A 13577-nucleotide genomic window follows, 5' to 3' on the forward strand; every position below is an offset into this window, starting at 1 on the left:
ATCAATTGAGTTATATAACATATGATCATTACAGTAGCAAGTCAGGAAATACAATATTAGCACAGTCTTGTCTTTCGTTCGCTTCTGCAAATAGACACAATGTATCTCTTCGCGTTCTCACTCTCAATAATGCTGTATACAATTGACCGTGAGCAAATGTTGGACGCCGAACGATCCGACGAGTCGATGACCGACGGATCCGAGATAGGGAGGATGAGGAGCTAGAAGAGTGCGAGCGCAGCCCAAAAGAGTAATGAGCGAGCGACGTATGACGTCGGCTCGCGCTCACCAATATCAGTTATTTGACACTTACAATTTTTATCCCGAGTCCATCCACTATATAGAGTACCGGGACTCCCTAGTAGCATCTCAGTTCTTTCCAGAGACTGAGATGTAAGTGCCCCGTTTTGAGCACACCTTACAATACGCTGACGAGCCGTAGTATACTTGTTTCCTAGGTACATGGTTCGATCAATCAGTTCTTTCCAGAGACTGAGATTATACTTGTTTCCTAGCTCACCTGCTCTTCGATCGCCTCGATTCACTTGAGGTTATGAGCCCTGCCTTGCCCATGGATACTATGCTCCCCAGCACCACCTCCTCGTTGTTCAACGTTCCCAAACTTGCCGAAGACGGCACTAATTGGATTACCTATAAGGAATGAACGTTAACAGCCATCGGTGCGAGAGGTTTGATGTGATATACCGATGGATGAGCCACAAAGCCTATAATGTTTCCCGTCAATCCGAAGACTAAGGCTATGGTGAAGCCAGATGGAACCGTACCTACTCAGACGGACATCGACGAGCTCGATAAGAAAATAGACGAGTATTACCAAAAGAACTCACTCGTCAAGCAGCAGGTGTTCAGCACCATAACGGATCGTCTCCTGCTGCGGGTACAGAAGCTCGAAGCTGCGCATGAAGTCTGGGCAGAGATCTGTCAGATTCACGAAGGCAAAACAGAGCTTGTGCAGATTGACCTACGGCGTCAACTGCAGGAAACGAGATGCGAGGAGAACGGAGACGTACGGGCATATTTCAGCAAGATGCTAAGGCTCTGCGAATCGTTAGCCGGAATGGGGGCATCCATCGACGAGAAGGACTTCTACACCATAATACTTGGCTCACTCCCCGAATCCTATCGTCCCATCCTCTCATCAATCAATGCGGCAGCAAAGATCACCCAAAAGGCTCTTAGCTGCTATGAACTCGTTAACGTGATCAGCGAGGAATACGAGCATAGATTGCTCACAGACAAACGCACCTCGAAGAAGGGTTCCAACACCGCTCTAACGGCTAAAGGAGGCTCCTTGAAGCCCTGAGGTTCCAACACCTCGAGCCAAGTCAACCAGGATATCACCTGTTTTAACTGTGAGCGAAAAGGTCATTATAAAACGGACTGTTGGAGACCAGGTGGCGGGAAGGAAGGTCAGGGACCGAAGCAAAGGGGGAGAGGCAACCATTCTGGAAAGCAGGCTGCAAATGCCGCTAAGCAGACTGAAACTGCAGATGAGTATGCTTTCGTCAGCTCGGACTTAGCAGGCGTAGCAGAAGATCTGAACATACCTGCAGAGCGCCGTGGAGCCATTATGGACTCCGGCGCTACCTCTCATTTTTGTCCCAACTGCTCCAAATTCACCAACTTTGTCTCCATTCCACCCCAGAGTGTTCATACGGCCGATGGATCTGCCGTTAGCGCCACAGGCCGAGGGGACGTCCAGATAGAGTTACCTTTGGGGGACAAGCGCACATCAGTTACTCTGAAAAGCGCCCTTTATGCCCCCAAAATGGCCTTCACCCTCATTTCGACGAATCGAATCACTGCGGCTGGCCTAGCGGTCCATTTCGAGGGGAAGATGTGCAGAGTCCTATCGCCGGGTCCAAAACGCAAGGTTATTGCAGAGATACCCCAGGTGGAGGGCCTATACACCGTGGTCAGCCAAAGAAGAGAGAGGGCGAACCTTGCCAAGAGCAAACTCTCCATCAGTCAACTTCACCGGGTCCTCGGACATATATCCTAGGCTAGCGTAAAGCACCTGGTCGATAATGGTCTCGTCGAAGGCCTCCAACTCGATTCCTCCTCGAGCCCTGAATTCTGTGAAGCCTGCACTAAGGCAAAAGCAACGCGTCAGCCATTTCCCGAGGAGAGCAAGAATAGAGCACTCACCTATGCAGAACTCGTCCACACAGACCTGTGGGGACCATCCCAGGTCGCTAGCTTGGGAGGATGCTCCTACTATATAAGTTTTACCGACGACTATAGTCGGGAAACCAAGGTGCAGTTCCTTAAGCTGAAGAGTGAGGCGTTGACTGCCTTCAAACAATACAAGGTGCACCTTGCTCGACAGAATCCTGGTGTACGACTTCGAAAAGTTTGGTCAGACCGGGAAGGGGAGTATCTGTCTGCAGAGTTTGATCAGTACCTGCAGGACCAAGGCATCAAGAGGCAACTCACAGTCCATGATTCACCTCAACAGAATGGCGTGGCCGAACGACTGAATCGTACCCTAGTCTCCCATGCACACTGTCATGCATGGTATGCAACTCATACCATGACAGATACACAAGAGATGTGATAAGGAAGGTATAATAGACCCTACTGTATCCTATCACCAAGTTACCCCATCATTTTCCCCTTAGTTATTAGCTAGTATTTTCACTTTCAATCTTCACTTCCATTTTTCCATGTATTTCTATTTTGTTCTATGACATTCCATCTCTTTCTATTTTCCTCAGGCATATTCAGCCAACAGACTTTCTTTTCAGCCACCAAGCATGTTTGTAAGCATGTCATGTGACTGGTAGATATCATGATTTGTAAAGATTGAGCTTGACTCATCATGTTTTGTCATGATTGGTCATGCTTTGTAAGATTTCTAACTGTATTTATAAGCTACTTAGTAAGAAGGCTGATTCAGCACACCAAATGGCATTGTTAGTAAGCACATCCTTACCAATCCATGTGATGACTCATGCCATGATTCGTCATGCTTTGTAAACTACACTGTATTTATAATGTAAATTAGTAAACAAGCTGACTCAACACACCAAATGGCATTGTTAGTAAGCACATTCTTACCAATCCATGTGATGATTCATGCTTTGTAATCAGGGCCTCCAAAAGGTATATAAGGAGCCCAATTTTGCCATGTAATAAATGGAGCACTTCCCACCTTCACTCATCTCAAACAGTGTGAGATTAAGTAAGAACCTAAGTACAGGCAATTCATTAGCCTCAAAGTAAGACTAAGAAACAGTTATTCAATTATATACTACCTTACAGGGGTTGATTATATAATCTATCAGCTATTCTAACTAAGTTTAAACCCATACTATTTTCCTCTCTCTTTTACAGGAAGGGAGACATGATTCACGCTACACATTTCACGCTACACGCTACATGGGCACGCTAACTCTCAGACACAAATCATACCGTAGACTCAGTATACAGAATCAAATTGTTTTAAACTAACCAAGGAACAAGGAAAGAAGGTATATTGAAATAAATCCTCCCAAGAACTCACACGTTATCTACCACGAAAACTAGAAAAGTCGTAGACTGTGTACTTAAGGACTGGCAATAAGTCTTATCCTATATAGTTGTGTTATCACTATATAAGCGGCGTACATAAGACCCTTAAGTAAGAGGACAACGCGTCATGTTATTGGCACGCGACTTACCGAAGTTCCTATGGGCCGAAGCAATAACTATGCCACTTGGCTGAAGAATCACTTACCGTCTAGAGCGATCCCGGGCCATACGCCATACGACTTGGTCCATGGGAGCAAGCCTGACCTGTCCAGAGCGAGGGAATTCGGCGCAGTATGCTATGTGCACCTGCAGGACGCTGGGAAATTGGAGTCAAAGGCTGAGGAGGCGCTTTTTGTGGGGATAGATGGGGAGAGTAAGGCTTACCGGGTCTATTGGCCATCGAAGCGACGCATATCCGTGGAGCGGAACGTCACGTTTGCTCCAATGGCCGTGCCGATAGGAGAGGTCGCCCAGGACAAGGGGGAGTCAGTGAATATGCCTGCTAACAAGGTCAGCGCACCTAACGTCCAGGTCACCTCACCACCACCACAGCCTCCCTCCATTCCAATACAACCTCCTGAACACCCAGAGAGTCCACCATTACCACCACACCAACGACATCCGCTCGGCTACTATGCCACCCTGAACAAGGGGGAGAAAGTGACCTTGGCCGCCGACACCATTTTCGAACCTGCAGAGTCAGATTATGCAGATGAGCAAGTGCTTACCATGTGGCAAGAGCAAGCACTAGCTGCGGCTCAGGCAGAGCCAACATTGAGCCAGGTCCTGAATGGTCCAGACGCCATAGAATGGCAGGAAGCAATAGACTATGAGCTTAGTCAGCTCGAGAAGTTGGGAACTTGGCAAGTCGTAGACTCACCGTCGCGCACTAACATTATACCATGCCACTTTGTCCTTGCCATGAAGCGTGGGCCAGATGGCCAAAAGTCCAAGTTGAGGGCTAGACTTGTCGCGAACGGTCAGCGTCAACAATATGGACTCGACTTCTTTGAAACCTTTGCCCCCACCTCCAATATGTCTACCATCAGGACTGTACTGGCAAAAGCCACCCAGCAAGACTGGGAGGTCCATCAAGTGGACATCAAGAGCACATACCTTTATGCGGAAATCAAGGAGGAGATCTATATGAGGGCGCCGCCGGGATATTTGAAGAAGGGTGAAGAGAGGAAGGTACTGAAGTTGTTGAGGAGCTTACCTGGGTTGAAGCAGGCAGGATTTGAGTGGTCGGAAGAGCTGGCCGGGGTATTTCGCAAGATGGGATTCGCTCGTTCGCAGGTGGACCAAGCAGTCTACTTTAAACGATCCCGGGAGGAGCACACCATTATTATGGTCTCGGTGGACGACATGGCAGTCACCTCGAGGTACCTACGTCATATCGAGGCGTTCAAGGAGGAATTGAGCCAGTATTTTGACATATCTGACTTAGGGGAGCTCACCTGGCTACTGGGACTGAAGGTTCAGCGCGACCGTACTGTGCGCACCATAACCCTTTCTCAACACGCCTATGTTGACACCATCCTAGAACATTTTCACCTCACTGACGCCAAAACTGCCCAGACTCCCATGGAGGCAGGCGCCGTACTATCAGACGCCCAATGCCCCGCTACTCATGCCCAAACAGAAGCAATGCAGAATGTCCCTGTTAAGACTGTACTCAAGAAGTATCGGATCCGAAGGGCTTCGGCCTCAGCTCATGCGCTGTGCCCCTTTCCTGAGTCTTGCCCTTTATTTCGGAGTACTAGAGTATCGCGTACTATATTGAGACAGATAAGTCTCGTAACGGATCCGTTATGGCTTCCGGATATCGAACGTATATAGTAACGGCTAATCCGGATCGGATCTGAACTAGAAACTAACGGGCGAGGACTGTCTGAAGACAGAGACAGATATATAGACTATAGGAATCAATCCTAAGTCTTGGAGTAGACAAGAGTATTGTACTCAAGTCCGGACAGATAACGGATGGACTTAGAGTCCAGACAGAATGAGTGCAATCTAAGATGATATTCGAACTGATCTACTACAGCACATGTACAAGGGTTTATATACTATGGATAACTAACGGAATGATCAATAAGCAAGGACACGAGGCTATGTACGAAGTATAAGCAAAGTATGTGTACAGCATATCGGTAAGTCGGATGGATAACGAATCATAACCGGGAATGAAGTCTAAGCTAAAGCGGATCAGTAAGTGTAGCGGAAGTAAAGGATAACCGGTATACCAGTGTACAGGAATGCCAAAAGGAGATGAACGATAGTTAGAGTTATATGAACAGGACATGAAATAAGGATTAGATCGAATCTGTGGACCGGACGACGGATATGTCCATCGGATCTGGATCGGATCTGTACCCGGGAATATGGTATATGACAGTCCCCTATCAACGCGCTATTGGCTCGTTGATGTATGCAGCCACCAGCACTAGACCAGACATCGCCTTCTCCGTCGCTACCTTATCCCAATTCATGCATAACCCCGGTGCTGCACACTGGGAGGCAGCCAAAAGGGTCCTGCGCTATCTGAAAGGTACCGCTGATCACGCCATTACCCTAGGAGGGACAGATGCCGGGCTAGAAGCCTATGTGGATGCTGATTGGGCGTCTCAAGCTCACCGTCACCCTATGTCGGGATATATTGTCCCGCTCAATGGCGGACCCATCGCCTGGAGCGCTCAGAAGCAGCCCATCATCGCGCTTTCGACAGCCAAGGCCAAATACATTGCCTTAACGACTGTGGGACGTGAGATCCTCTACATGCAGCTACTCCTTGACAAACTATATGAACCAGTCGACCTCCCCACCCCCATTTTCTGCGACAACCAGGCAGCTATCGCCCTGGCCACCAACAACAAGTTCAACTCCCGTACCAAGCACATCGACCTGCGCTATCACTTTGTCCAAGGGCATGTGAAGAATGGCACCTTCTCACTCACCTACTGCCCTACTGATGACAACATTGCAGATGCCTTTACCAAGGCCCTCCCGCGTCCACGCCTTCAGAGACTTCGTCTTCTGATGAGCTTGGACTGCGCTTGAGGGGGAGTGTTGGACGCCGAACGATCCGACGAGTCGATGACCGACGGATCCGAGATAGGGAGGATGAGGAGCTAGAAGAGTGCGAGCGCAGCCCAAAAGAGTAATGAGCGAGTGATGTATGACGTCGGCTCGCACTCACCAATATCAGTTATTTGACACTTACAATTTTTATCCCGAGTCCATCCACTATATAGAGTACCAGGACTCCCTAGTAGCATCTCAGTTCTTTCCAGAGACTGAGATGTAAGTGCCCTGTTTTGAGCACACCTTACAATACACTGACGAGCTGTAGTATACTTGTTTCCTAGGTACATGGTTCGATCAATCAGTTCTTTCCAGAGACTGAGATTATACTTGTTTCCTAGCTCACCTGCTCTTTGATCGCCTCGATTCACTTGAGCAAAAACATCCGTTCGCAAGTCGAGCATAGATCTTTCCAGCATCAGTCCTTGACAACCATTAAAAGTAGTTGCATATGCGAGTCGTAGAGGAAATTGTCTTCGATTTACTGTCCAGGATGAACGGTTCGGATGGAATGAGAAGTTGATGCGGGGAATGCAGTGGCTTTCCATTGTATTGAGTAGTTGCACTTCGACGAACCGACGATGCAGTGCAATCACGCACACACGCCCGTTTCTGAGAGGTTTCGTTGAATGGCGCAAATGCAGTTTTATTTGAGATCCAGGCGATGAGGAGGTACTCCAGGATGGGTCAACATTGCGAGATAGTCGGGCATGTGTTCTGGTGCATTAAATGGTGCGTGGTCGGCTTCTTTCAGGCTGTCCGAGCTGAAGTAAGATTCTATGTCTCGTCAGGAGAATGTGTGCTTGATGTTTGTCTGGCATACTTATGAAAATCACTGGGCAAATTTTCTAGAATTTTGTCATTGAATTCGTCGACATAGATATTGAGAGGGGAGAGGAATGTGCGCTGAAGACACGTTGTAGAGACTCAAGTCTCTGCAGGCGCATATAGCCCATATCGCGACTCATGGCAACTGGCCTTTACTACACAACTTGCACCATCATCCATATGCGACTTCTATCATGTCTCTAGTCGTTCCACACACAATGCGCAGCTTTCCCGCGAAACGCGCCATAGGCGCGCTACTTTCCCACACAACGCGCAGCATTCCCGTGCGCGCACTTAGTGCATTTCTCGCACTTTCTTGCGCTTAAGTGCACTGCATTGTGCATCACCCAGGAGCATCCGTCCATCATCCAACCAATTCCTTGGTGTGTCCCTTTTCATTATCAGACCATATTTAGCATATTACACTTAGTATTTCGTTATGGACCCTTACCTTACCTCACTTACACACTTAGAGTGCTCCCTATTTGGCTCCGAGCCCTGGGAAAGCGCTTAGGTAGAACTTACATACTTTCATGTTCATTTTTACAACTTAGCTTCTGGTGGTCACCATCTATCACCAGTTAGTTCCATGCAATGCATGTATCCATTGTCGTCATAGGCCCTAGCAGCAGTCTCTAGCTAGTGGCAATATCAGTATCAGTCTTCAGCCGCCTTTCCAGTCCTATCATCATCATCATCAGTCATCTCTCTTCAGTATCAGTTCATGTCTTTTTCACTTGTGCACCGCTCGCACTACCTTCCCACGCTTCGCACATTTTCGCGTTTCACTTTCCCATGTGCGCCTTCAGCGCATTTTCTCACACTTTCACCACCTTTCATCAGGGTTGATCAGCATCATTTTGTGGATCCTTGCTTTCTTTGCTTCCCTTAAGGGTCAAACATATCGCACGGCATATCAAGACCCAACATAGAGAGTGTTGCTTGTCATCTGACTTGCAGGCACTTCTGTTGTGTTACCCACAACGTATCGGCGTCTTCGAGCATGTGTGGCGGGAAGAGGAAGTTAATAGTATCCTCGAAGTTTGTGGTCACTGCTATGAGCGTGAGATTCTGTCGATTTCCAGAGCAGTCTTCACCAATCCTGTCTATGAAAGCTGTGAATTGCGGGTCATTGCAGTGTTGAGAGTCAAGATTCAAATGCTATTCCATAGTGTTGATGACTTTACTGACACTGCGAGAGTGGCTGTCTCTACTGCTCCGCTAACAATGGGGCCTGCTTGATGAAAATCTCCCAAACCTATGAAGGTCATTCCGCTGAATGGTATCCTTGGGCGATTGCAGATTGTATGGCAAAGTTCATCGACGCTCTCCCATCCGGCTCTGTTCATGGCAGACAGTTCATCCCAGATGATTGCAGTGGCATTTTGAATGAGGTCTGCGTGAGGTGAATGAGGGTGAATGGAGCTATGTAAATTGACGTTATCGTTGGTTACTGGGATGCCAAACATGTGATGTGCTGTGCATCCATGATCGTATGCAGTTGCGCACAGAGCACTGCTTGCGACGATAAGTACAATTTGTTCTTGTGCACGTAACATGGTTGAGAGTGCTTTGACTAAAAATGTTTTTCCTCGACCTGGACGCCCTTCAATGAAGAAGAAATTGTTTCTTTCTGCGCTGGACTATGCTCTCTGAAATGCAGTTGAGAATGTGTCGTTGCTCTGCATTCAGTTGTTCACCCATGTTGATGCTTTGGGCTTGGAATGCTGCCTGGTTATTCTGCAGATAACACTGCTCATTGTAGACTTCGATGGAATGTCTGGGAGGGGATGGAAAACCAAAATCAGCGAGGTGTTTTCCAGAATGAGACAGTAGATCGTCGATGACTTGTAGGCAGAATTCGTAACCAAGGATTTGGCTTCCAAGTCGCTGAATGTGGTCAATGGATAGCATCTCTCGAAATTCCATCCATAACGGCCTAGCTGCATAGCCTTCGAGTACGATTTGCGAGAATAGAAATCGTAATTGAGCAGGTGTGCGATGGGATTCGATGGCTTCACGTAGCGCAAGATATCCTTCGTTTTGATTGTCGAATAATCCAAGGTCAGATGCTGCTTCATGGAAAGTATCAAAAGTCTGCCTCTGAATTGTCCGAAGGTCAACAAAAGACACTGCAGCTCGATGGAGAAGCAGAGCTCGAAGATAGAAAAGCTCTCCAGATTGGATTGATACAGTTTGGATTCGAGCTACTTTCTCCAGATGGACGCATCTCGAAGCTTTACGTCGAGTGACACTCTCTCTTTCTTTCTCAGGATAATCATTAGGCGTAAGTTCATCTTCCACAGAGTATGGATAGAGTACAAATTGTTTGAAATAGTATTCTTCATAGCGAAGTCCAGCGAGTTCATTGGCACGTAGAAAGTAACGATTTAAAAGAGAGGTGGAAGATCTTTCTCCTCCTTGCTGCCGAAACTGAGGGATATTTGGGCCAGGCAGATGAACTGGTAGGTTTGTAACTGAAAGTTCCTTTCGAGTAACCTCGAAATTGAGAATACGCCATGCTGCTTCTGGCGCTGACAGATATCTTCCTTTTTGGTAGTTGCGAATTTCATTCAAGGGGACAGGTTCGTCGGAGTCGATGTCTTCTTCAATAGCGAAATGAGCAGTGTCAGGTCCTTTGTATAGAGATAATTGAACACTTTTGCAGTATAAACAATGTCAAAGTGGAAGTGACAGTTGGTGTCATATCCCGTATTCTGGACCTTTGTCTGATGATGTTCCCACGCCTTCCGGACCTCCATACCCTTATCCATGACTCCATACCCTTATCCATGCCTTCAGTCCTCCAGTCCACTATCGGTTTGGATCCGTACACCTTCGTACATCCATATATCAATACCTTCGGACCTCCGCAGCTAAGCCTGCTTCAATCCACCCTTGGTCCTATCGGATCCGAGCTCATTCCATCTCAGACTCTACCTTCCCTAGACTACCGGTCTATATCCATGATCCATATCCTAGTCTCGTATTCACCTAGATCTCTGGATCCACTCATCCGATATCCAGACGCTTCATCCGATATCTCTAGACCTCCGGATCCGACCTATACTCATATCCAAGGCCCAAACCTTAAATCAGCGTCTATCTCCTTATGGTAATCCCCTTGACTCCGGACTTCGGTTATCTCTGTTTCCGTCTTGCTTATTGATCCTTGTACTCTGTTCATATCCGAGTTCATTTACTTATGTTCCGTTCATACTTACTAATATGTTTCCACATGCTCGTACATAGCATTTGTGTTTGGCTTACCGATGTAGAGACTCGATCCTGGGTAGCCTCACAATGGCACATATTGCAACATAGGTCGAGTCTACAGTATCATGCATGTAACACGACACTTGCGCGATAAACGCGATGTTCGCGCGACGCGCACGACTTAGGCGACACTTCCGCGACATAGGCGACACTTGCGCGACTTGCGCGCGCTTTAGGCGAACTTTCCCGCGCCTAAGCGCTATAGGGCGCCTGACTTCCCACTGTGTTTTCCCATGTCCAACCAAGTTCCCAGGTATGCATTTCTCCATTTATCATTTATTTCAACATCATACCATGTTTATTTTCACTTGGTACACATTTTTCATTACACATTTTTTACTTTACACAACACACATTACCACGGACCACCATCATCATAGACAGTCACCATCTCCGAGTTTTTATTATGTTTTGAATAAATCATCGCAAGCCCTAGTAGCAGTTAGCTCTAGTGGCCATATCCGCATCAGTTGTCTTATCAGCGTCTCAGTACACGTCTTAACATCTCACTATCGCTCGCATACCGCTTTCACCCAGTTCCGCTTTTCGACGCGCGACTATCCCGCGCTTCGCGCGCCTATAGCGCCTTTGTTCCCGCGCTTTCGCCTTATCACGCGCTTTGCGCATTCCCCCTAGAGTTGACCAGTGGATATTTGCTTTCTCCGCTTCCCCTAAGGGACGAACATATCGCACTCATATTTTCCTCCCTTCAACAATTATATCAGCTGCACCCTCAGCTGAGTTGAAGATCCTTCACCGATCCTCTCGGATCCCTTCCAGTATATAAAGATCTGTACAACTCCTGTAAAGTTTCCTTAGTTCGAATATCGCCTTAGACTTTGCTCTGTCTCATCTTAGACTTTGCTCTTCCACATTAGACTTCACTCATTCTTGTCTCGGACTTTGGTCCATCTGAGTTCTGCCTTTCCATCAAGGCCTAGGGATGGATTCCCTAGGCCGGAAATCTGGACCTTCGGATTTGTCCCCTATGTCTCTGTTCTGAAGTCTAGGGATTGATTCCCTAGACCAAAGTTTCGCCTTTCCGGCACTTCCTGTCTTTCCGAGACTTCTGTCTAAACCCCGTCTATCCAACTCTACCATAGTGTAGTCTACCTCTGTTTGTTTCTACTCCGGACCTTGTCCATAGTAGCCCTTCCCCTCCTATCCTATCCTGCTTTGGACTCTGTCCCTTGCAGCTTATCCTCTATGTGTTTCTATCTAGGGAACTTGTCTTGGGAAGTCTTGCCTTCAGATCTGATACAGCAGATGAAACTCCTCCGGAGTTTCCTATACTCCTCCAGAAGTTTCTCGCACTCATCCGGAAGTCCTCTAGCACTCTACTAGAGTAGCCAGCCTCTGGAAGTCCTTCGGACTTCGTCGGATTCCATCTGGACTTCATTCTGAAATTAAGGGCACGTACTCGGGTAAGGGGCACAGCACACGAGCTGAGGCCAAGCCCTTCAGATCCGTCTACCCTTGAGCTACGGTCTTAACAGGTCCGAACGAAGTCGCTAAGTAGAAAAAGGAAACCTCTGATGTCACTTATTCCACTGGTACTACTTTTTGCAAACATGGTTCAAACGAATGTTGTGACATAAGACACAAAAGTGAATTAAGTGTGATAAGATATCTTTGTAGTATAATTGACAAGTATATAACTACTACTAGTGTATGAATCCACAGGGAATGAAGGGATTGGGAGAGCCAAGCCCACACACATAAAAAAACAGCCACTGATCCAACGTCCGCATGTGCGCAAGTCAAAAGAGAGGAGGGAAAACACAGAGATTTAAGTGAGAATGTCTAGTCTATGACCAGCAACTTCTTGATTTTAGCCTCCATCTCGTGGGTAATTTTGCTGCTTGAGATATTGACAAGTGCACTGTGGTAGCAGTTAGATGTGAATGGAAAGTATGGATCAGAGGGTGCACCATAGAAAATAACAGAGACAATCCAATGGCTGCATGCGTGCAAGTCGAAAGAGAGGAGGGAAAACGCAGAGATTGAAGTAAAAATGTCTAGTCTATGACCAGCGACTTCTTGATTTTAGCCTCCATCTCGGGAGGACAGCAGAAGAGGAACACTGGCCTATGAACCACACGGACCCAAAACTATTCATCTCCCTTGCAGGCAAGATGGGAGGATGGCAGAAGAGCAACACTGCCCCACAAACCACACAGATCCAAAACTATTCATTGCTCTGCAAACCACACAAATCACAGGTTTGAAAAAGGCTGCAGGATGGGAGGACGGCAGAGGAGGGATACTGCCCCATGAACCACACAGGTCCAAACCTATTCATTGCCAGCTGTACTTTGTTATATAGTCAACCCCTATAAGGTAGTATATAACTTGAATATATGTTTCTTATTCTTAACTTCAAGGCTACTGAATAGCCTGCACTTAGATCTTACTGGTTCTCACACGGTTTGAGAAAAGAGTTAAAGTGGGAAGCTTAAATTGCATGGGTGAAAATGGGCTCCTTATATACCTTTTGGGAGGCCATCTTACTAAGCATGATTCATCACATAGATTGGTAAGAATGTGCTTACAAACTTGTGTTGAGTCAGCTTGTTTACTAATGTACATACAAAATGAAGTGTAGTATTACAAAGAATGAAAAATGAAAAGCATGAGTCATCACATGGATTGGTAAGAATGTGCTTACAAACCAAGTCCTTAGTTGTGCTGAATCAGCCTTATGACAAAGTGGATTACAAATACAGTTGCAAGTTTTACAAAGCATGACGAATCATGACCAAACATGATGAGTCAAGTTAAATCCTTACAAATCAGAGTATTTCCCAGTCACATGACATGATTACTAACATGTTTGGTGGCTTGAGGAAAAGTCT

The 13577-nt window shown here is 46.9% G+C and overlaps 1 protein-coding gene across 1 annotated transcript; it reads left to right on the forward strand.

Annotated features, from left to right (window-relative positions):
- Nucleotides 1–772: 772 nt before the first annotated feature.
- On the forward strand, nucleotides 773–988 carry DFJ58DRAFT_636924 (uncharacterized protein; the record flags this gene model as incomplete). The annotated part of the gene is made up of 1 exon (XM_041381297.1): nucleotides 773–988. A coding segment is annotated over one exon (216 nt), but the record flags the coding sequence as incomplete, so codon positions are not given.
- Between the last annotated feature and the right edge of the window lie 12589 nt (nucleotides 989–13577).

This window comes from Suillus subalutaceus, assembly GCF_016647625.1.
Source record: "Suillus subalutaceus strain FC151 chromosome Unknown DFJ58scaffold_74, whole genome shotgun sequence".
Classification (NCBI taxonomy): domain Eukaryota; kingdom Fungi; phylum Basidiomycota; class Agaricomycetes; order Boletales; family Suillaceae; genus Suillus; species Suillus subalutaceus.